Source organism: Ovis canadensis, chromosome 1 (genome assembly GCF_042477335.2).
Source record: "Ovis canadensis isolate MfBH-ARS-UI-01 breed Bighorn chromosome 1, ARS-UI_OviCan_v2, whole genome shotgun sequence".
In the NCBI taxonomy this organism is placed as follows: domain Eukaryota; kingdom Metazoa; phylum Chordata; class Mammalia; order Artiodactyla; family Bovidae; genus Ovis; species Ovis canadensis.
Genome location: NC_091245.1, coordinates 264,826,498 through 264,850,554, shown reverse-complemented (window position 1 = coordinate 264,850,554; position 24,057 = coordinate 264,826,498). Strand labels below are relative to the sequence as shown.

The window sequence follows — 24,057 nt, the reverse complement described above, 5'->3', positions numbered from 1 at the left end:
GTCCATATAGTCAAAGTCATGGTTTTTCCGGTAGTCATGTACAGATATGAGAGCTGGACCCTCAAGAAGGCTGAGTGCCAATGAATTGATGCTTTTGAATTGTGGCACTGGACAGCAATATCAAACCAGTCAGTCCTAAAGGAAATCAACTCTGCATATTCACTGGAAGGACTGATGCTGAAGCTGCAATACTTTGGCCAGCTGATGCAAAAAGCCAACTCACTGGAAAAGACTCATCAGAGGAGAGATTGAGGGCAGGAGGAGGAGTGACAGAGGATGAGATGGCTGGATGGCATCATCAACACAAAGGACACGACTCTGGGCAAACTCCAGGAGATAGTGAGGGACAAGGAAGCCTGGCATGCTGTAGTCCATGGAGTCGCAGAGTCGGATGTGACTGAGCGACTGAACAACAACCTGGGATTGTGTGATGGGTGTGCCTGTGTCCTGCTCTGCCATGTAACACTGATCTGGCCCCACACGAACTGATTATGTTCAAAAGAACCTCGCCAGCTTCAAGCATCTGGGTGTCAGCACCTCTTTCCTTCTCAGCGTGTCAGGAGGGCATTCAGGACATAGCGTTTTTCAGATCTACTAAATCTTTCTACTTTTCCATTCATTCCATTAATTTTTGAGAGTTTGATATTGAAATTCCAATGAAAAATCTTCATCTACTTAAAAATAATTGTAGTATATAGTGAAATAATACGTAACTGTTCTGTATTTTCCAAATCTGCAGTAAATGCGTTATACTTCCATAATTTAAAAAATAAAAAAGAAAAGAAAAAAAAAAGGAACACTGCCAGCTTCAAATACCTGGGCATGAATGCTGCTTCTCTTTTCAACATGTTGGAGAAAATTCAGTGTACAGTGGAATGCATTGGTTAGTTCTTTTTCATCTGTAACCTGGAATGTTTGCCTCCCAAGGAGTAACTCTTCTTCTGTTCCCAGGCAAATGGTTGTATAGTTTTCTGTGCAGTTCATATAAAGATGTTACAAGAAGCTGGAAGTTTACAAAAGTCTTCCTTACAAAATTAAAGGATGATTTTAAACTCCAAGAAAAAAAATGACAGCTGATATGATGTGTGTTTTGACTTGACACGATTGAATGACTAACACACACACACACACACACACAATGTGTGATTATCTTCACAACTACCTTTGGTACTATTATTAGCCCATTCTGTTGATGGGGAAATCGAGGCACAGAGAGGTTAAGTGCCTTGCCCAAGGTCACACAGCTTGGATTTTAACCTTCCAGTTTGACTTGGTGTCTACTCTTTACTACTGTCCCCCTATGTATTTACTTTCTCTATTCATGTCTTCAATTGCAAACTCTTCTATATCTAAAGAGGCAGGGAGTGAGAACATTGGAAGAAAATATTTATTTCTAAGTATTTTGAGAATCCAGTGTCTTGATTGTTATAGTGACCAGAATTTCCCCCTCTTCTTTTGCAGCGATGTCTGTTCTTCAAAAACAGTGGTTTCTTTACGCTGTATAGGTAAGTGATTCTTGGTTTTCTGTTTTGTGTTTCTAAAATGGGATACATTTTGGTATTCCGTTTGATACCAAAATCAAATAGTATCAAATTTGATACCTTACTGAAATGTATCCCAGTGTGTCTTTGAGGGACTTGGAGATAGAAGGTGGAGTAACGCATCAGGACATGCCCAGCACCTTGCCCAAGAGTTCCCGTTCTTGAATCTGGATAACTTTAGATACCTACTGCTTTGGTCCGAGAACCAGCTGTCCCCTGAGGACAGACAAGCTCCAGAGATGGACGGGCCCTCTCTGTGCTGTCCACATTGTGGGGCTGGAGACCCATGGGTGTCCCCATTCCAGCGTTTGGACTACTTATAGTTTCCAACCTTTTTGGGCTTCCCTGGTGGCTCAGACAGTAAAGAATCTTCCTGCACTGCGGAAGATCTGAGCTCAGTCCCTCTGTCAGGAAGATCCCTTGGAGAAGGAAATGGCAACCCACTCCAGTATTCTTGCCTGGAAAATTCCATGGACAGAGGAACCTGATGGGCTACAATCCATGGAGTCGCAAAGAGTTAGACATGACTGAACAACTAACACTTTCACATTTTCCAAACCTTTTATGGGTATGGAGGATACTGTCCCTGAACTCATTTCTCTGGTATGGCCCCATCCTCTTCCCATATGGGTCTCGGTCCTGAAGCTTGGATTCCCAGTTTGAACAGGTGAAGCAGGCGGTCATTCCAGGGTGAACACCATTCCCCAGTGGTCCTGGCAGTAACTTCCCACACAGGTTGGTTCAAGCTTCTTTAGGTACTAGGAGAGCGTGGTGCCTGCCCTGCCCTCCTACCCACACTGTCCACCTTGTGATGGTTTGAGAGCAGTGCATAGGAGAAAAGCCCTCCTTAGCTTTGTTCAGGAATCTTGGGGTCTCTGAGCATTCAAGGGGGTCCCAGGGCCTTTGTTATCTGCCCTGCTACATGGGTATCTGGGAGATGCTGATGGAATCACACAAGTGCCAAGCAACAGGCGGCATCCAGGGCTATCAGAAGTGGAGCTTCCTGGAGGTGGCTGCGGGTATGGGGTAGGGGTGGTTGCTCGAGGAGTGTCCTCTGGCCCCCCACCCCAGCCGAAAGAGACCAGGCAGCGTTTTCTAAAGTCAGAGCCCAAAGAAACAGGCACAAGAGGAGATAATGGTCACCCTGCAGCCAGGCCAGAACCTTGGGATGGGAACTGTCTGGGCACACAATGTGGCAGGTGTCCGGGGGAGGCAGGAAGGTGGGGCGGCAGGGGCGTAGTGGGATTGGGTGGGGGCGGCCCTGCTTTGCTCACTGGCCGGCTGCACTATGCTTGTCACTGTCAGAATGCGGGGTCGCCGTGAAGACGAGTCGCCAGAGCCGGATCGTGGGGGGATCGAATGCTAACTTGGGCGAATGGCCCTGGCAGGTTAGCCTGCACGTGCAGGGCATCCACGTCTGCGGGGGCTCCATCATCACCCCGGAGTGGATCGTGACAGCTGCGCACTGTGTAGAGGAGTAAGTCTCGAGGAGGCGGGGCCTGAGAAAGGGGGCGTGGCCTGAGGGAAGGGGCGGAACCAGAGGAGTAGGGGGCGGAGCCTGGGCTTCTGTGGTGGTTCCCTGGGGACAACTGGGGCTTCTGAGGGCGCCTCCCTGGCGTCACAGGGAGGGTCGGATGACTTGTGAAGCACGTGAAACTGTGGCCAACACATCCCATAGCGTGTGTCCATCGCTTTGAGTCAGCACAGGGATGCAGTGTAAGGCTGGGATGATGCTATGAACAGGACGAATTCCAGTCCACAGTCTTCTCAGCTCGGTTCTATCCTTCCTGAGGCCGCTGCCCTCTCGACAGGTTTGGGCTCCCTGGGTGCTCGTCCCCAGAGAGACACTCAGAGAATCTTGGAGACACTCACACCTCAGGCTGTCCTGCCGGAAGGTTCTCTGTGATCCATTAAGCAGCCTGGGCCCCAGAGTTGCCCATACAGATGGGTGGGGAGGGGTGAGGGTGGCCATCACTTATAGTGTTAGCTCTTGTAGAAGATACTGTTTTTCCTCCTTTTTTGTTAAACAAGGAATTTTTTTTGGTCACATGGATGTTTTGAAAAACCCTTACTCATGGTAGCTGCTTGTCATGTTTAGAGTGAGGCTGGGCCTGACTTGGCTGTTCCCTGACTGATTAGCCTCAGACAGTTCACCCCAGGTGTCTGACAGAAGTGTCTGCACCTGTAAGTCAGGTGTGCTGTTTCGAGGGTTGTTGCGAAGGTTGAAGGAAGGAGTGTGTATAACTCAGGAGTGTCCATCCACAAGATTCCATGGGCTCTAAGACTTGGGATTTTCTTGGAAGGGAAGCACCCAAAAGAAGGTAGTGCCTGAGTGGTTATTAGACTCAGAGTCTACTCCCCGGTACACATTTATTAAGCACCTACTGTGTGCCAGGAGATGTTCTAGTATATAAAGATAAGTAAGACCCAGTCATGCTAGAAATGGGGTTTCAAACCTCAGGGAGACATTTAGATTCAAGAATAAGTGTTGTTGGCCTTCCCAGGTGGCGCTAGTGGTAAAGAACCTGCCTGCTGATGCAGGAAACATAAGAGACATGGGTTTGATCCCTGGGTCAGGAAGATCCCCTGGAGGAGGGCAGGGCAGCCCACTCCAGTATGCTTGCCTGGAAAATTCCATGAACAGAGGAGCATTGCAGGCTATAGTCTATAGGGTCACAAAGAGTCAGACATGACTGAAGCAACTTAGCTCACACGCATAAGTGTTCTTGGAATTGCGAGGGTTTGCAGGCTGGTACAGAAATACGGGAGGAAGATGATTCACTGATGAAGTAAAGGAGAGAGGTCTGGGAGGGTGAGGCTGTGTAAGATGGGGAGAGAGAAGAGCCTGAGACCATTCTGGTGTGGCTTCTGACAAGTCATGCCACCTCGGGGGCTGATGACTTTTGAGAACTGTGGAATGCGTGTTGTGTGTCTGCCATCCTTACATGCTGAGCGGTGTTCGTCTCTGTCTTCCAGACCTCTTAACAATCCCAAGATATGGGCGGCCTTTGCGGGAATCTTGAAACAATCTTACATGTTCTATGGAAGTGGATACCGAGTAGCAAAAGTGATTTCCCACCCAAATTATGATTCCAAGACCAAGAACAATGACATCGCTCTAATGAAGCTGCAGAAGCCTCTGACTTTCAACGGTGTGTACCTGTGTTTCAGCAGCCCAGGGTGTGTGAACAGTTTGGACCAAATCTTAAGAGGCTGATTGGAAATGAAACTGCTGTGAAGACTGGATGGAGGAAATGTGCATTGAGCTATCGTGTGCGGGGCTGGGGGAGGGGATGACTGCTAGAAGAGGGTTTAGCAGAGACTGAGCCGCCCTCAAGTGTGCCTGTGGCCGCCGAACGATGTGGTCACCACATTTTTCCTCCACCACACAGTGACAGCTTAGCACACATGCACGTCTACAAAAGTCATTTCATAATCAGAGTCTGGTCAGTGGCAGTTGACACTGTGCCTTTGATTATAATACACTGATCATTTACCTTCCTCATCATCAGTTTAGTCTGTAGCTGATACAGCCCTATTGTGCCCAGTGTCAACTATCTGCATCACAGGACTGTTGACTGTTGACCTTCAGTTTTCCCAAACCCTAACTTCCAGAGATGAACTTCTCATCTCTTAGAAAAAGGGTCCTGGCAGGGAGAGGAAGAGGATGCTAGGCACATTGGAATCTAGACGTCTCCTTGGGCCACAGGCTGGTGGTCCCAGGCCCGGTGCATGCACATGGGAAGGTCCAGGTGGAGACTATCACCCGGGGCCTTCAGTTAGATCAGACTCGCTCATGGCATTTTCTTCTCATGAAACAGACAAAGTGAAGCCAGTGTGTCTGCCCAATCCAGGCATGATGCTGGAGCCAACTCAGTCCTGCTGGATTTCTGGGTGGGGGGCCATCTACGAGAAAGGTGAGTCTCCCAGCACAGGGTCGGCAGGCCCCATGAGTCAAAGCATGGGTTCAGAAGTGGGAGATCTAGGTTTTGATCCTGCTTCTACCACTGAGTGATTGGATGATTTTAGGGTAATTCACCCAGGCTATTTGCCTCAGTTTCTCTACATGTTAGATGGGAAAATCCTACCTGCCCTACCTACCACAGTTCCCTGATTAAGGTCAAATGCAAAGACTTCCCTGGTGGTTCAATGGTTAAAACTTCACTTTCCAGTGCAGGGGGTGTGGGTTCAATCCCTCATCAGGTAACTAAGATCCCACATGCCTCGTGGTCAAAAAACCAAGCTATAAAGCAGAAACAATACTGTAACAAATTCAATAGAGACTTTTAAAAAAGTGGTCCATATCAAAAAATTAATTAAAAAAACAAATCAAATGGAACAGTGAGTGGAAACTGTGTTTTGGAGTGTAGAGGCCACCTAAGCATGAGAGGCACATGGCCCACCATGTTCAAGTCACATAGTCATTAACGGGCTGCCTGGAAGTCTGCCAGCCTTTGATGCTGAGGATAACGGTCTCGGTGAGGATGGGCCTGTGTGACTGGCTGCAAGTCATCAAAGCCTAGTTCTCCTGGCATGACCACACAGAGGGGAAGAGGCTCTAGACTCTCCTGACGGAGGCTGGCCTTGCTGCCTTCAGTTATAATTTGGTTGCATCTCTGATAACCTTTTTAAAATGAAGAGATCCAGGCTGTTTCCTTTATATGGAGCACTGGACGTGCCTCAGTTCAGTTCAGTCGCTCAGTCCTGTCCGACTCTTTGCAACCCCATGGACTGCAGCACACCAGGCTTCCCTGTCCATCACCAATTCCCAGCGTTTGCTCAAACTCACGTCCATTGAGTCGGTGATGCCATCCAACATCTCATCTTCTGTCGTCCCCTTTTCCTCCTGCCCTCAATCTTTCCCGGCATCAGGGTCTTTTCTAAGGAGTAAATTCTTCACATCAGGTGGCCAAAGTATTGGAGCTTCTGGTTCAGTATCAGTCCTTCCAGTGAATATTCAGGACTGATTTCCTTCAGAATTGACTGGTTTGATTGACTCTCAAGAGTCTTCTCCAATACCACTGTTCAAAAGCATCAGTTCTTCCATGCTCAGATTTCTTTATAGTCCAATTATCACATCCATACACGACTACTGGAAAAACCATATCTTTAACTAGATGGACCTTTGTTGGCAAAGTAATGTCTCTGCTTTTTAATATGCTATCTAGGGTGGTCATAGCATTTCTCCCAAAGAGCAAGCATCTTTTAATTTCATGGCTGCAGTCACCATCTGCAGTGATTTTGGAGCCCCCCAAAATAGTCTCTCACTGTTTCCATTGTTTCTCCATCTGTTTGCCATGAAGTGATGGGACTGGATGCCATGATCTTAGCTTTCTGAATGTTGAGCTTTAAGCCAACTTTTTCACTCTCCTTTTTCAATTTCCTCAAGAGGCTCTTTAGTTTTTCTTCACTTTCTGCCATGAGAGTGGTGTCATCTGCATAGCTGAGGTTTTTTGATATTTCTCCTGGCAATCTTGATTCCAGCTGTGCTTCTTCCAGCCCACCATTTCGCATGATGTACTCTGCATATAAGTTAAATAAGCAGGGTGACAATATACAGCCTTGCCTTTTTTGATTTGTAACCAGTCTGTTGTTCCATGTCCAGTTCTTACTGTTTCTTCTTGACTTGCATACAGATTTCTCAGGAGGCAGGTAAAGTGGTTTGGTATTCCCATCTCTTTAAGAATTTTCTGCACTTTGTCATGATTCATACAGCCAAAGGCTTTGGAGTAGTCAATAAAGCAGAAGTAGATGCTTTTCTGGAACTCTCTTGCTTTTTCAATGATCCAAAGAAGGTTGGTAATTTGATCTCTGGTTCCTTTGCCTTTTCTAAATCCAACTTGAACATCTGCAAGTTCGTAGTGCCTGCACTGTTTAAGCTTGGCTTGGAGAATTTTGAGCATTACTTTGCTAGAGTGTGACATGACTGCAATTCTATGATAGTTTGAACATTCTTTGGCATTGCCTTTGTTTGGTATTGGAATGAAAACTGACCTTTTCCAGTGCCGTGGCCACTGCTGAGTGTGTGGATGTGGTTAGTGGTTCAGTTCAGTTCATCTCAGTCGCTCAGTCGTGTCTGACTCTTTGCGACCCCATGAATCACAGCACGCCAGGCCTCCCTGTTCATCACCATCTCCCGGAGTTCATTCAAACTCATGTCCATCGAGTCCGTGATGCCATCCAGCCATCTCATCCTCCGTTGTCCCCTTCTCCTCCTGCCCCCAATCCCTCCCAGCATGAGAGTCTTTTCCAATGAGTCAACTCTTCTCATGAGGTGGCCAGAGTACTGGAGTTTCGGCTTTAGCATCATTCCCTCCAAAGAAATCCCAGGGTTGATCTCCTTCAGAATGGACTGGTTGGATCTCCTTGCAGTCCAAGGGACTCTCAAGAGTCTTCTCCAAAACCACAGTTCAAAAGCATCAATTCTTTGGCGCTCAGCCTTCTTCACAGTCCAACTCTCACATCCATACATGACCACAGGAAAAACCATAGCCTTGACTAGACGGACCTTAGTCGGCAAAGTCATGTCTCTGCTTTTGAATAGGCTATCTAGGTTGGTCATAACTTTTCTTCCAAGGAGTAAGTGTCTTTTAATTTCATGGCTGCAGTCACCATCTGCAGTGATTTTGGAGCCCCCCCAAAATAAAGTCTGACACTGTTTCTACTATTTCCCCATCTATTTCCCATGAAGTGATGGGACCGGATGCCATGATCTTCGTTTTCTGAATGTTGAGCTTTAAGCCAACATTTTTGCTCTCCTCTTTCACTTTCATCAAGAGGCTTTTTAGTTCCTCTTCACTTTCTGCCATAAGGGTGGTGTCATCTGCATATCTGAGGTTATTGATATTTCTCCCGGCAATCTTGATTCCAGCTTGTGTTTCTTCCAGTCCAGTGTTTCTCATGATGTACTCTGCATATAAGTTAAATAAGCAGGGTGACAATATACAGCCTTGATGTACTCCTTTTCCTATTTGGAACCAGTCTGTTGTTCCATGTCCAGTTCTAACTGTTGCTTCTTGACCTGCATACACATTTCTCAAGAGGCAGGTCAGGTGGTCTGGTATTTCCGTCTCTTGAAGAATTTTCCACAGTTTATTGTGATCCACAGAGTCAAAGGCTTTGGCATAGTCAATAAAGCAGAAATAGATGTTTTTCTGGAACTCTCTTGCTTTTTCCATGATCCAGCAGATGTTGGCAATTTGATCTCTGGTTCCTCTGCCTTTTCTAAAACCAGCTTGAACATCAGGAACTTCATGGTTCACATATTGCTGAAGCCTGGCTTGGAGAATTTTGAGCATTACTTTACTAGCGTGTGAGATGAGTGCAATTGTGCGGTAGTTTGAGCATTCTTTGGCATTGCCTTTCTTTGGGATTGGAATGAAAACTCACCTTTTCCAGTCTTGTGGCCACTGCTGAGTTTTCCAAATTTGCTGGCATATTGAGTGCAGCACTTTCACAGCATCATCTTTCAGGATTTGAAATAGTTCAACTGGAATTCCATCACCTCCACTAGCTTTGTTCATGTGATGCTTTCTAAGGCCCACTTGACTTCACTTTCCAAGATGTCTGGCTCTAGATTAGTGATCACATCATCATGATTATCTGGGTTGTGAAGATCTTTTCTGTATAGTTCTTCCATGTATTCTTGCCACCTCTTCTTAATATCTTTTGCTTCTGTTCGGTCCATACCATTTCTGTCCTTTATCGAGCCCATCTTTGCATGAAATGTTCCCTTGGTATCTCTAATTTTCTCGAAGAAATCTCTAGTCTTTCTCATTCTGTTGTTTTCCTCTATTTCTTTGCATTGATCGCTGAAGAAGGCTTTCTTATCTCTTCTTGCTGTTCTTTGGAACTCTGCATTCAGATGCTTATATCTTTCCTTTTCTCCTTTGCTTTTCGCCTCTCTTCTTTTCACAGCTATTTGTAAGGCCTCCCCAGACATCCAGTTTGCTTTTTTGCATTTCTTTTCCATGGGGATGGTCTTGATCCCTGTTTCCTGTACAGTGTCACGAACCTCATTCCATAGTTCATCAGGCACTCTATCTATCAGATCTAGGCCCTTAAATCTATTTCTCACTTCCACTGTATAATCATAAGGGATTTGCTTTAGGTCATACCTGAATGGTCTAGCGGTTTTCCCTACTTTCTTCAATTTAAGTCTGAATTTGGTATAAGGAGTTCATGATCTGAGCCATAGTCAGCTCCTGGTCTTGTTTTTGTTGACTGTATAGAGCTTCTCCATCTTTGGCTGCAAAGAATATAATCAATCTGATTTCAGTGTTGACCATCTGGTGATGTCCTTGTGTAGAGTCTTCTCTTGTGTCGTTGGAAGAGGGTGTTTGCTATGACCAGTGCATTTTCTTGGGAAAACTCTAGTAGTCTTTGCCCTGCTTCATCTGTACTGCAAGGCCAAATTTGCCTGTTACTCCAGGTGTTTCTTGACTTCCTACTTTTGCATTCCAGTCCCCTATAATGAAAAGGACATCTTTTTTGGGTGTGAGTTCTAAAAGGTCTTGTAGGTCTTCATAAAACCGTTCAACTTCAGCTTCTTCAGCATTACCGGCTGGGGCATAGACTTGGATAACTGTGATATTGAATGGTTTGCCTTGGAGACAAACAGAGATCATTCTATCGTTTTTGAGATTGCATCCAGGTACTGCATTTTGGACTCTTTTGTTGATCATGATGGCTACTCCATTTCTTCTGAGGGATTCATGCCCATACAATAGTAGATATAATGGTCATCTGAGTTAAATTCACCCATTCCAGTCCATTTTAGTTCACTGATTCCTGGAATGTCGACGTTCACCCTTGCCATCTCTTGTTTGACCACTTGCAATTTGCCTTGATTCATGGACCTGACATTCCAGGTTCCTATGCAATATTGCTCTTTACAGCATCGGATCTTGGTTCTATCACCAGTCACATCCACAACTGAGTGTTGTTTTTGCTTTGGCTCCATCCCTTCATTCTTTCTAGAGTTATTTCTCCACTGATCTCCAGTAGCATATTGGGCACCTAATGACCTGGCGAGTTCCTCTTTTGGTATCCTATCATTTTGCCTTTTCATATTGTTCATGGGGTTCTCAAGGCAAGAATACTGAAGTGGTTTGCCATTCCCTTCTCCAGTGGACCACATTCTGTCAGACCTCTCCACCATGACCCGCCCATCTTGGGTTGCCCTGCAGGCATGGCTTGGTTTCACTGAGTTAGACAAGGCTGTGGTCCTAGTGTGATTAGACTGACTAGTTTTCTATGAGTATGGTTTCAGTGTGTCTACCCTCTGATGCCCTCTTGCAACACCTACCATCTTACTTGTGTTTCTCTTACCTTGGCGTGGGGTATCTCTTCACGGCTGCTCCAGCAAAGCACAGCTCCTTACCTTGGACGAGGGCTGTCTCTTTACTGTCAGCGTTCCTGACCTTCAATGTGGTTAGTGGTACGTTTATATTAATATATTGTTTACATCCTTCCAGAAGTATTTAGGGCACGCCTACAAGGAATTCTTTAAAGCAGGGGTCTCAAACCCCAGGCCATGGACTGGTGCTAGTCAGTCATCTGTTAGGAACCAGGCCACACAGGAGGAGGTGAGCGGCGGGTGAGCAAGCAAAGCTTCACCGTGTTTATAGCTGCTCCCTATTGCTTTCATCACCACATTATCACAATGTTCTAATAATAGAAACAAAGTGCACAATAAATGTAATGCACTTGAATCATCCTGAAACCATCCCCCCCCCCCCCACCTCCCTGGTCCATGGAAAAACTATCTTCTGCGAAACTGGTCCTTGGTGCTAGGAGGGCTGGGGACCACTGATTTAAAGCAAGGTAAATAGTACATGGGTGGAACGACTTAAAGAAAGAAGGGAGAGATGGCAGCTGGGCTGAGTATCTTGGCATCTGGACTAGAGAAGCTCCTGGGTTGATCCTTCCAGCTGTGAGCAAGTTTCCCCAGCAGCCAAGACCGAAGGAAAAGTCAGCCATGATCTGTGGGACACCTTCCAAGGGCTGGGAGAGCAATAGTGAGGAAACTAAAACAAAACCTCTGCCTGCAGAAGCTTCACATTCTCCTATGGGCACTAGGGGACAGATTGTGCTCAGATAGGAAATGAGAAACTAGGTGCTTTCAAACAGTGGAGTCTTGTCACAGTGAGGGGTGGTCAGGGAGGGCTTCCCGGAAGAGGGGACATTTGAGCTGAAATCAGCATGACGAGAATGTCTTAGGAACAGAAGGACCAGGGTGGCCAGGGCATGATGAACCAGGGTCGAGGGGGCAGTCTGGAGTCAGGTTGCATAGGGTATTGTAGGCTATGATGATAGCACCGGCTTCTAATCCAAGTGGGCCAGGGAGCTGCTAAGGAGTGACATGGTTGGACGGCTAAGTAGGGACTCACAGAAAATGTGGCAGCATGGTGAGGAGACCACTGCCACATCCTGCGAGACAAGAAGGAGGCCAGACCAGGGAGGTGGGTGGAGGGGTAGGGGCAGAGCCACCAAATCTGCTGATGGATGGAGTGTCACGGGAGAGTGAGCAGTCTCGGGGGGCCTGCTTCGTGCTCGTGATCTGAGCCCCATGGTGGGGCGTGGGGCCACTTCCCGAGTTGAGGAGGATCAAGGGGCCTGGCTTAGGGTGGAGGAGCACTCCGGGAGAGGCTCTGCTTCAGCCCCCAAGCCCACAGAGCCTAGAAAACCTCTGTGTAGCAGGTGGGTGATGGAGACAGCACAGACCTGCAAGTGATTGGAGGTCTCCACATGCAGGGAGCAAGGGCAGGCAGTCGGGAGTGGAGCATCGCATGGGGTTGAGAAAGGTTAGGGTGCTTGAGGTGGAAACACAGGAGCTCCTGGTGTCACCCTGGGAACTGTCCAGAGAAGAGAGAGCAATGGAGGAGAAGTGATCCCAGGGAACTGCCGGGGTCCAGCCCCGGTGGATCCAGGGTAATTGGAAGGGGAGATGGAGTAGGCATCCTAGGAAAAAACTTATTTAATTACAGATATATAGAGAGATTAGAAACGGATAGTGTAGTAGGAAAATTAGTGGAGAAAAGGAGGCTGAATAACTTGGTTTACGTGGAATATCAATCACCATCTATGTAGGCCACAGGCGTCTTTCCGTTCTCCCAAAGGAGAGGAGGCACTGAGGCCTTCCCGGTCCGATCTTAGAAGCCCAGGAAAAATTAGCAGGCTTGGTGAGTACCCATGTACCAGATGGGAGTTCAGCCAGAAGGGGAAAGAAAGACATGGGGGAATCAGTCTTTCCAGAAACTGATCTGTTTTTCTTTATTTTCAGGTTTGCTTATATACCTTTGTTAAACATAGGGATGAATACAGAGTCACGCGGGGGTCAGCAGACCTGACCCTTGTCAAAATCAGGTGCTTCTTATAAAATTATACAAAGGTCTTATGGGTTTTACATCATCTTCTGGCCATGAGGCCTGCTGACATTTTATGATCCTTCCTGATAATGGTCAGTCAACCAGAAACTTATTTTTTCCAGGGGTGATTTTTTCTTAAACCAAGCGCCACCCTCCAAATAAAGTTGCATTCCTATAGGGTGAGGGTGTAGTGGGTTATAATCAAGAAAGGAATTTACTTAGCCTAAGGTTTAACCTGATTAATCTTAAAGGTTAATACTTATTTTTCCTATATGCTAGTTATATTCATTATAAGGGCAGGGAATATGGAGATTTAGCAGCAAATATTGGCTCAACAAATGAAAACCCTTCACCAGTATTCCCCTTAGGATCTATTTAGTCTTAAGATAGTGATAAAGTTACATTTTTACATAGCAAGGACACAGTGATTTATAACAAAGTACAGTGATCTATAACAAAAGAGAAAATTCATTAACTCAAAAAGTCTAGTATTGCTAACATCAAAACTACTATATTTCCTTTTCTATATTCCAAATACATTGATTAATATATTCCCAGGTGCCTAAGGATATGGAGGCCTGGCGGCAATTATTGACTCAATAATGAGAAAAGCCCTATGCTAATTAAGACTTTCAAAATACTCTGAACTCTCTGTGCTGTTTATGGTTGAGAGGTAGTAAACAATCATGTGCGTAGTGGCAGGAGTATGGATAATCCTGTCACACAAGCTAGTTTACCAGCAGAGAGGTTTGACCTGAGACACCCTTGTCATACCCAGGGCAGGGAATTAGCAGTAATTATTGGCACAATAAATAAAAAACCCTTCACCAATATAATTCCTAATCAACCCACTATACTATACTAATAATTTTCTAACTTTTCAAAAGAGTCTGTATATAGAAAGTTGAAAGCATCTTGTGCCTCTCACGGTTGGGAGGCTGTAAACAATCACATGTGGCCGGACGAACCTGGTCAGGCAGGCTAGAAAACCTTCAGAGGAGTTTGTAAGTAAAAACACTCTTGTCACGCCCAGGAATCTTTATTAATTGGAGCTGCAAGTTAACTCCTTCTCCGAGAGAAATGGTGATGGGGGAGAGCTCCCCGTAAAGTCAGAGGTGTAGCTGAGAGCATAAATCAGACTCTGGTTTTGGGGCTAGATGCTCGGGAACAGAGGGTCTCCTGAGGCTCGATCTGCCTTTGAGTAATGCTGAGCCTCCTTCCTCATGACCTTCACCAAGGGCGAAATTCCTCACGCTGGCCCCTGGCAGGGAACCACGTGGCTGGGCGATGAGCAGCCAACTCTAGGACACAGCTGGAGCTTGGTCCACAGCCCAGAGGCAGGTAGTCCTCCCCAAAACACAATCTTGAGCTGCTTTAAACACATGCCTCAGCAGTTGAAAGGTACCTGGGTTCCCCAGGAGCCGGCTTGGGAGGAGTGGCATGGCCATATGTCCATGTGTGAGGACAGGCTTCCTGTGAGAGCTATGCTGTCTTCGTTGCAGGGAAGACCTCGGATGACCTGAATGCGGCCAAGGTGCACCTCATTGAGCCCCGGAAGTGCAACAGCAAGTACATGTACGACAACCTCATCACGCCCGCCATGATCTGTGCAGGCTACCTGCAGGGCACCGTCGACTCCTGCCAGGTGATGACCAGCTGGGCCTTGCCCGGCTCCCACGGGGCCCATGAAGTGCATCCCTCCCCTACCTGGGACCCGGGGTTGGAGGAGACCCGGAGACTCTCCCATCACCCCGCTGAGCCCTCATCCCACCTTCTTGCCCTCTGGCCTGGGTGGCTTGTGGACTGACTTCTGTTCTGTAACCTGCTGTGTCCCCCAGGGTGACAGTGGAGGTCCTCTGGTCACACTGAAGAGCAGTGTCTGGTGGCTGATCGGAGACACGAGCTGGGGGTCGGGCTGTGCCAAGGCGTACCGACCGGGAGTGTACGGGAATGTGACAGTGTTCACAGACTGGATCTATCGACAAATGAGGGTAACCTTTCCATCCTGATCGGCTCCCCACTTCACTGTGTCAGAGCCCGGAGGTCTAGGAGGTGTGATCCTATGACTGGTGGCACCCCTCCCCGTACGCGTTTGGATGAAAACTTCTGGGGCCCAGCTTTGCAGGGTCCAGGGTTACCTGTGATGGGCCTGCTTCTGGCTCTGATAGCTCCATTCACCTACTCACATGTCATTGCGTCAAACTTCTGGGGATGGGCAGAAAGCAGAGTGAGGCTACCAGGCATGATTCGGGCCTATCCTTCTCTGGGCTGTCACAGGCACCCAGGGGAGCAGCTGGGGTCTCTGGTACAAGGAGAGGGCATGAGAAGGGAAAGATCCCAGGGGTTCCTGGCGCCCCTGCTGCCTCTGGTGCATGATACTCAGCGGGGCCCAGTCTTGGGTTCTGTCCAGATCCTGGGTGAGGACCAGATGTCTGTCCATCACAGGGGCCTTGGGACTGGGCAGTGCTCACAGATTTTGGCTCCTTCCAGGGCTAGGTTCTAGGTGAAAGTCCTGTCTCCCTCAAGTCTCCGAAGGTGCCCAGGTGCTAGGGCACTAGCCAAGGGCAGTGCCTGGTGAGGCATGGCCTGCATCTCTCCTGAGCCAAAACCTAAGACCTAACACTTTCAAGTGACTTGGAGCCCAGCCAGTCCCCACCCCGCAAAGGGCTGAGTTCTGGAAATTCATGACCCCCACTGTCCCACTGAGGACCTGCATGATGCAGGGAAGCTGGGAGGGGGTCCTGGGGGGACTGGGGGGGAGGTGAGGCAGGCCATGGGGTGACTGTCCCTCCAGGATGAGAGAGCGAACAGGTACCTTGTGTCTAGGCAATGCTGGTGGCTCAGCAGCGGGAAGTGGAGGGGATGCGGCTGGATGACAACAGAAGAGGTGGGGTAGAAAGCAGGACTACATAGACCGTGGATGACTTCCAGTGGCTAAGGTCATGCTTGGTTGGCCCAGAGATGCCTGTGTCCCAGCGGTGCTGAGTCATTGGACCCCCCCACATCCTGGCCCCTCCTGTCCCTGGGCCTTTGCACAAACCATTCTTCTCCATTGTCAGTCTAACCCAACCTTCATGCTGTAGGAAAAAAATATCCCTTTGTCTTATTTTTTAAAATAACTTACTTATTTAATTCTTGGCTGTGCTGGGTCTTCATTGCTGCACAGACATTCTCTCATTGTGGTGAGCGGGGGTTACTCTCTCGTGGTGTGAGCACAAGAGAGCTTCTCATTGCAGTGGCTTCTCTTATAGGGGGGTTTCCCAGTGGTAACGAACCTGCCCGCCAGTGCAGGGAGACATAAGAGACTTGAGTTCGATCCCTGGGTTGGGAAGGAGGAGGGCACAGCAACCACTGCAGTATTCTTGCCTGGAGAATCCCATGGACAAAGGAGCCTGGTGGGCTTCGGTCCATGAAGTCACAAAGAATCCGGCATGGCTGAAGCAACGTAGCATGCACTCTTGTTGTGGAGCACAGGCTCTGGGGCACAGGCTCTAGCTCCCAGGCTCAGAAGCTGTGGTACATGGGCTTAATTGCCCCAAAGCACATGGTATCTTCCTGGACCAGGGATAGAACCTGCGTCTCCCGTGTTGGCAAGTGGACTCTTTACCACTGAGCCACCAGGGAAGCCCTCCCTGTCAGTGTAGGGGAAAAATAATTTTCTACCTTTGTTTGTCTTAAGAAAGTAACATCGTTTCTTTTTCCTTTTTGAACAGGCAAACAGCTAATCTGTACGGCCTGGGTCCTTGACAACGTTCCACAAGAAAAAGAAGGGGCTGATTTCGAATCCCCATGCATTACGTATTTTTTGAAGTGATTCCAGGTCCTTTTGTTCGATCATGATCCTGTATGTCTTGGCCCTTTCCACAGTTCTGTGCAGACCCCGTGGCTCCCCTACCCCCGGGCCCAACCTTCCAGGCCCCCCTCGTCTGACCGGGGAGGCTGGCTGGATGTGGACGGCAGAGCCAGTGCAGAGTAAGGGGACGGGGTCTGCCCTGCGGGGACCTCCCCTCTGAGCCCCACTGCACGGACCCCTCTTGGATGCACAGGGGGCTGGCGACTTCTCAGCTGCTGGACGGCTTGAGAAAGGAAGAGGGAAAACCTGGCAGAATCTGCAGGGGCCAGCCTCTGGGGCCACTGCCGGTGAGGCCACTTGGGATAGCCCCAGGGCCTGTCTCCCCACGAGGGAATTTGATGAACATTCTTGAGTGCCTTCTTAGCAGCCCAGAGTGCTGGCTGGAGATAAAGGGACCAGCTCTTCACGGGTGATGACTTGATAGCCACTTGAAAGGGGACCCAAACCTTTTTCTTTTGAGGGGTGTGTAGACAGAGCCCTGGGAACATATGTGACCACCCCCAGCATTGCTGGGGGCCCCCCACCCAGGGAGACCCGCCTTACTCTCCAGTCTCTCCCTGGCCTCCCTTGAAGATGGTGCAATGCCCTGGGCCCCCACTGAGGTCCTCACCCCGAGTGGGGTGCCTGCTGACCCTCTTAAAGCCTGCTAATCATTCACCTGGAAATCGAGCTCACCCAGGGAAATCAGGGATACTAATTAAAGAAACACTGTTTCCTGTAAAGCGTCTACCTGTTACTACCTCAGTCAGTGCCCATGAAAGCGGGCCGTAGTCCTACTCTTAGCTTTAAATTACTGCTGCCTTTGCTTGTGTGAGCAGTGGCCGACTCGAGCTGTTTCACAAAGTGACTGCTCCCAGTTTAACGTTCTGTAAATGTCGTCCTGAAGCACAGCATCTGGGCTTGTGAGAAAGGAGAGAGGGGTGTGCGTGGGCCTCCCCCTGGCCCCTTCCAACCACTCCTCCAGTTCCCCTGCAGGGGAGAGTCCGGCTTCAGTGACCCAGTGTGAAGCATAAACACGGGTGCTGTGAGGTCCTGCCTCCTCTCCGACACACTGGTTTCGCAGAACGACTTGAGTGATTCTGCACTAGGACTTGACCTTGGAGTGGAAGTCAGGACGAGCATCCCAGCAGGATGCTCGGGTGGCAGCATCCCCAGGAGCCATCCTGACCTGCCTGCTCCCGAGTCAGATTTTTAAAAGCGTCGTCATGGTGAGCAAGCATTCCTTCTTTAGTCCTTCTTTTAATTTATGTGACCAGTTTGTTTTCTGTTTTGTATCTTTTTTAAACTGTAAAATTCAAGTGTGAAAAACTGTGCAAATAAATTATGCATCTTTTTTTTTTTTCCAAACATGTGGCAAGCAGAACCAGTCTGCATTTCTGCACTAGGCCTTGATGTCGGGGCCGCCGCTGCATGGTGGGTTGGCAGGGAGTGAGGTCAGGTGTGGTGGGGCAGGTGTGGTCTTCTGGCTGCCCTGCTGGCCTCCACAGCTTGTCCTGTAGGACAGCAAAGTGAAAGTGTGAAAGTGTTAATTGTTCAGTCTTGTCCAACTCTTTGTGACCCCATGGACTGTAGCCTGCCAAGCTCCTCTGTCCATGGGATTCTCCAGGCAAGAATATTGGGGTGGGTAGCCATTCCCTTCTCCAGAGGATCTTCCCAACCCAGGGACTGAATCCAGGTCTCCTGCATTCCTGGCAGATTCTTTACCATCTAAGCCACCAGGGAAGGCAGCAGTCCCCAACTTTTTGGCACCAGGGACCAGTTTCATAGAAGACAATTTTCTCATGAGCTGGGATGGTTCAGATGGAGTGATGGGAAGTGGCCAATGAAGTTTCCCATCGGCACTCACCTCCTGCTGTGTAGCCTGGACCAGTACTGATTCTAGGGGCTGGGGACTGCTGCTATAGGAGGTAACCAATCTCCTTAAGGAGCATCACCTGTACCTCCCATTTCTCCCAGATATGGACCCTGAGACCCAACTCCCTTCTAGAACTCTGCCCAGTGACCCCAGAGTCCTCAGATTCTGTCTTCTCAAACTTGAGTGTAGCATCTCCTCCCCTAAAATTCCTGTGAGCTCACGGCAGCAGAGCTGCTTCCTTAACACATGTCTCAGCCCCCAGAATTGTGACCACAGGTAGGAGAGAGAGAGAGGGTAAATGTTTTCCTCCCTGGAAGAGATCCGTTCATGTTCTTCAAATAGCCCAAATCTGGCAGGTCCCAATGTGTAACAGATGATTGGAGAGAACTGTCTGCGTTATGTCAGTTTGTGTTAAAATAACGGTGAAAGTTGTAATAAAAAAGTAAAGAAAAGACATATTTTGTTAGATAATATTTTTTAAAGATTTTTTTGTTTTGTTTTTGATGTGGGCCATCTTTAAAATCTTTTATGCTACAACTCCGATACTTTCGCCACCTGATGCTAAGAGCTGACTTGTTGGAAAAGCCCCTAATGCTGGGAAGGATTGAAGGCAGGAGGAGAAGGGGATGACAGAGGACGAGATGAGACGGTTGGATGGCATCACCATCTCAATGGACATGAGTCGGATCACCCCGGGAGATGGTGAAGGACAGGGAGGCCTGGTGTGCTGCAGTCCGTGGGGTCGCAAAGAGTCGGACATGACTTAGCTATTGAACAACAGTAGCAAAAGGGGCCAAGTAGAGGCAGGTGCCTGCCGGCCAGCAGTCTTTGTCACCTGGTCATCATAGAACTTTGTTTACTGTATGTTTGCTTAAAGACACCTTATTGGTAGATACTGTCAATTCATTAACATTGAACTCATGGCCAGCAACCCCATAACTGATTCCTAAAGGACGCTTCTCTGGCACACATGTTTTGTCTGGAGGGTACAGCCAGCCTTCCTGCACTTAGGAGATTAGACAGCACTTCCCATGCTGCTTGGGGCCATTTCAACATTGACATCGCTATCCGAAAATACAAAAATGCCAAACAACATGGCGCTAAATAAACTGAAAAGGATACTTGTTTACAGTCTGAGCTGAAACAGGAAGGCAGGGTAGCCATTTTCAAACTCAGTCAGCAGCTCAATATTTTTGCTCCTCTACTGGTGTCCACAAAAGTGCTGCTAGTGTTCATTTGGGGTAACAAATCAACTTTACTGAGTAGGTGGATCTACCGGTAAGGAATCTGTGAATAATGAAGATGGGACTGTGTCCTAAAAGTGTCCACGTGGCAGGGTAGCTGACATCTTTTTCAGTTGTATTTCTCATTTTGGAGTCCTTCCGTGAGTGGCTTTAATTTTGAATGAAGCTGATTTCACTTAAAAGATCCAGCCAGGGGACTTTCCTGGTGGTCCGGTAGCTAAGACTCTACATTCCCAATGCAGGAGGACTGGGTTTAATCCCAGGGTGGCATAGATCCCGCATGCCACAACGAAGATCAAAGATCCTGCATGTGGCAACTAAAACCTAGCATAGCCAAGTGAATAAATATAAACAAACAACAAAGAAAGATCCAGCCTGAATGCTGAAACTAGGGAAATAGATATTTCTCTATTTAAACCTTTACAAGAGACACATTAATTTGCTTAATATAAATTAACCCAAAATACTAAAGTGGACACACAAGTATTAAAGGTGTGGAATCTGTGTTGATCATTTTGTGGATTCTTGCAGCTGGGGAAGTAGGTGAATTTCCAGGAGAATGAATTAACTTTGATTCGATTCTCACTGCGCTGTTACGCGGGAGGGGGCACAGTCCTGCCTTAAATTCAGGTACCTGGTCTGTTCTCAGCACCTCCCTGGTTCTCCTGGGGTTGCCCTGATCTGGCTCGAAATTCAGAGAATTTATCCTTCTGACCAAGGCTTCACCCTGGACCTGGTTTGTGAAGAGCCGCACACACACACGTATACTCCCGGTTGGAGTCCTATCCCACAACCACAGTCCTTTTCTGCTCTGGACATGGAGAGGGTGAGGTATGATGTGGTACAGGCCAGAGCTCTTCTCCCAGTGTGCCCAGTGTTTTAAGAAAAATGTGCAATTTATGCTACTTCCAAAGTAGTTCAGTTCAGTTTGGTCGCTCAGTCATGTCCAACTCTTTGCAACCCCATGAACTGCAGCATGCCAGGCTTCCCTGTCCATCACCATCTCCCGGAGCTTGCTCAACCCATGTCCACTGAGTCGGTGATGCCATCCAACCATCTCATCCTCTGTCATCCCCTTCTCCTGCCTTCAATCTTTCCCAGCATCAGGGTCTTTTTCAATGAGTCAGTTCTTCACATCAGATGGCCAGAGTATTGGAGCTTCAGCTTCAGGATCAGCCCTTCCAATGAATATTCAGGACTGATTTCCTTTAGGATTGACTGGTTTGATCTCCTTGCTTTCCATGGGACTTTGAAGAGTCTTCTCCAATACCACAGTTCAAAAACATCAATTCTTTGTTTTAAAAAGTCACTAATGTACAGCTGTGCCTGCTTTCTCTGGCTCTGCAACCCCATGGACTGCAACCCACCAGGCTCCTCTGTCCACGGGATTCTCCAGGGAAGAATACTGGAGTGGGCTGTCATTTCCTTCTCTGGGGTATCTTCCCCGTCCAGATATCAAACCCACATCTACTCCATTGCAGGCAGATTCTTTACCACTAGGACATCTGCGAAAGCCCATAATGTACCAGCTATTTCATTTTAAATGAATTAACCCCATAAATATTGGTGTTTGAGCCATCGTTTTGCTGTGATTAAAGAACCTGAACTCATAATCCCCTGAAAAGCCACTGATCACTTGGACCCACTGAACCTTGGAAAGCCAATGTCAGTGCCCCATTAGCTGCTTTTAGGGCTTCCTGGTTTACCAGTTGGATTGGATTCCTTTTCTCCAACACAGTAACTGACTGTGGGGACTTTCCTGCCTGGCTGCTTTTGTCTTTGCTCTAAGAAGGAAACTAATAAAAGTAGCTGCTCCGTAGCATCTTAGAAGATAGTCAAGCAACCAGCAAGTCATTTGGACTTGTGCCTGATCTCCTATGCCCACTCCCTCCCACAGCATTTATTAAGCGCCAGCAGACCCTGTATTCCTAGTTCTGTCACTTCAGTGTTATCTAGCTCCTCTCCTAGCTCTGCTTCAAACTCAGCCCCATACTCTGGGGTCAGCTGAGCCCCAGACTTGCCTGGAGAGAGGGTCCCTGAGTATGCCTGATTGCTCTTCTAGTTTAGTCTGCCCAGGTTGATGGACCTTCATGCTGGCGCTGTGGAGCCGGCAGCAGAATCTGGAGAGGCAGGCTCTGATCCTGGTGTTGCCCTTCACAGAGGAGATGGGGGACTGGGGTGGGGAGATGGGGGTTGGAGGATGGGGGGCAGTTCAGCCCCTTGCCTGAGCCTCGCTGCCCTCTGAGTGATGGACTCACACAGAGTGGACTCCAGACCTGCCTCTGCTTGACTCCTCAACAGATAGGAGGGAAGACAGTGTACTTCTGCCCTATCGATGGCCAGTCAGGACAGATCTGAGGGCTTCCTGGACACCTGCTCTTTCTGATGAAAGGAAAGTGAGCACCTTGTGAGTCCTCAGTGGGCTTGTCCCCCAAGGAAATTCCTGTTCTCTGAAATATTATTGGCTTTCTTCCCCCATCTATCTAGGAATCTCTAGGAAAACTATAACAACAGCAAAGAAGAATCCTTGGCAACAGTGACACCTCTGTTTCTAGTCGAGGCAGATTCTAGGGGACGCCTGATACTGGAGCAGTTACTCAGCCAGCCACGAGGGGGCAGCAGCTCCAAGTCTCAGAGCATCCCTTCACGTACATTTGTTCAGTTGCTCAGTCGTGTCATGGAGAGCAGCACACCAGGCCTCCCTGTCCCCCACCATCTCTTGGAGCCTGCTCAAACTCATGTCCATTGAGTCAGTGATGCCATCCAACTATCTCATCCTCTGTTGTCCCCTTCTCCTCCTCCCTTCAATCTTTCCCAGCATCAGGGTCTTTTCTAATGAGTTAGCTCTTCCAATCAGGTGGCCAAAGTATTGGAGCTTCAGCTTCAGCATCAGCCCTTCCAATGAATATTCAGGACTGATATCCTTTAGGATTGACTGGTTTGATCTCCTTGCTGTCCAAGGGACTCTTCAAGAGCCTTCCCCAACACCACAGGTCAAAAGCATCAGTTCTTCGACTCTGCCTTCTCTGTGGTCCAGCTCTCACATCCATTGTGACTACTGGAAAAATCATAGCTTTGACTATACGGACCTTTGTCAGCAAAGTAATGTCTCTGCTTTTTAAAATGCTGTCTAGGTTGGTCATATCTTTTCCTCCAAGGAGCAACCATCCTTTAACTTCATGACTGCAGTCACCACCTGCAGTAATTTCAGAGCCCATACAATAACCTCATACAGAAATTCTTATATTGTCCCACGCTTTGAGGATTGTGGAATCCTGAGTGTCAGAAGGGGCCAGGGGTGGGGTGGGGCAGGGGCTGGATGGGAAGGGACAGTGCAGCTAGTCCACCTCTTCCAACAAGCTGTTGTCTAGCTTGGCCTGGGAGTGAATGGACAGCTCATGAGGCAGCCATTCCCTTTCTGGCTGGGTGTCTGCATGTCCCCATGGCTGCCTAGTCCAAGGAGGCCAGTCAGGACCCGTACTGCTCCTTCAGGATAACACGTGGTTAATATTCTGCCTTCTCACCTCCCAGACCAGAACAGCATCTGCTGTAAAATCCTCCTGGGTGGGCAGTGACCTCTCTCGACTTAGGCTTTCACCTTTCAGCTCCACACTAGGTGGCCAGCAATTAAGCAGCCTGGATGCTTGGTCAGCATACATTATAAACAAAAATGCCGATTGCTTCACCTTCTGTCCCATTTTTTTTTTAACTTTATTCCCCATTTCCCTTCTAGCCTCTTATAAATAACCCACCACGTTCTTTTGCTCAACCATTCCTTCTGACCTGACCCAGTACAGAGGGCAGCCTTAGTGTCCACTGATTGCTCCACAGATTCCCACCTGCTGTCATTTTCAAACGTCTCCCAAATAAAGAAGGTGTCAGAGAGGGCTTCCTGATGGCACAGTGGATAAGAATCCACCTGCCAACGCAGGAGACACAGGTTTGATCCCTGATCTGGGAAGATCCCATATGCCTAGGAGCAATGAAGCCCATGCACCGCAACTACTGAGCCCACGTGCCCTGGAGCCCGTGCACAAGAGAAGCCACCACAGTTGAGAAGCCACAGCCGTAAGAAGCCCGCTGCAGCCCTCACTCGCCACAATCAGAGGAACCCCAAGTGCAGCAATGAAGACCCAGTGCGAGCAACATAACCATAAAATAAATAAACATTAGAAAAGAAAGTGTCAGAGAAATG

At 48.2% G+C, this 24,057-nt stretch overlaps 1 protein-coding gene across 3 annotated transcripts in view; it reads left to right on the top strand.

Annotated features, from left to right (window-relative positions):
* Positions 1-19,070, top strand: part of TMPRSS2 (transmembrane serine protease 2) — a 51,211-nt gene extending 32,141 nt beyond the window's left edge. For all 3 annotated transcript variants that reach the window (XM_069581436.1, XM_069581427.1, XM_069581447.1), the window contains exons 8-14: positions 1,462-1,505; positions 2,847-3,018; positions 4,518-4,693; positions 5,363-5,458; positions 14,413-14,555; positions 14,749-14,901; positions 16,624-19,070. In XM_069581436.1, the coding sequence (XP_069437537.1) occupies positions 1,462-1,505; positions 2,847-3,018; positions 4,518-4,693; positions 5,363-5,458; positions 14,413-14,555; positions 14,749-14,901; positions 16,624-16,635 (796 nt within the window). In that variant the 3' untranslated portion in view covers positions 16,636-19,070. The remainder of the gene's footprint in view (positions 1-1,461; positions 1,506-2,846; positions 3,019-4,517; positions 4,694-5,362; positions 5,459-14,412; positions 14,556-14,748; positions 14,902-16,623) is intronic.
* Positions 19,071-24,057: the final 4,987 nt, after the last annotated feature.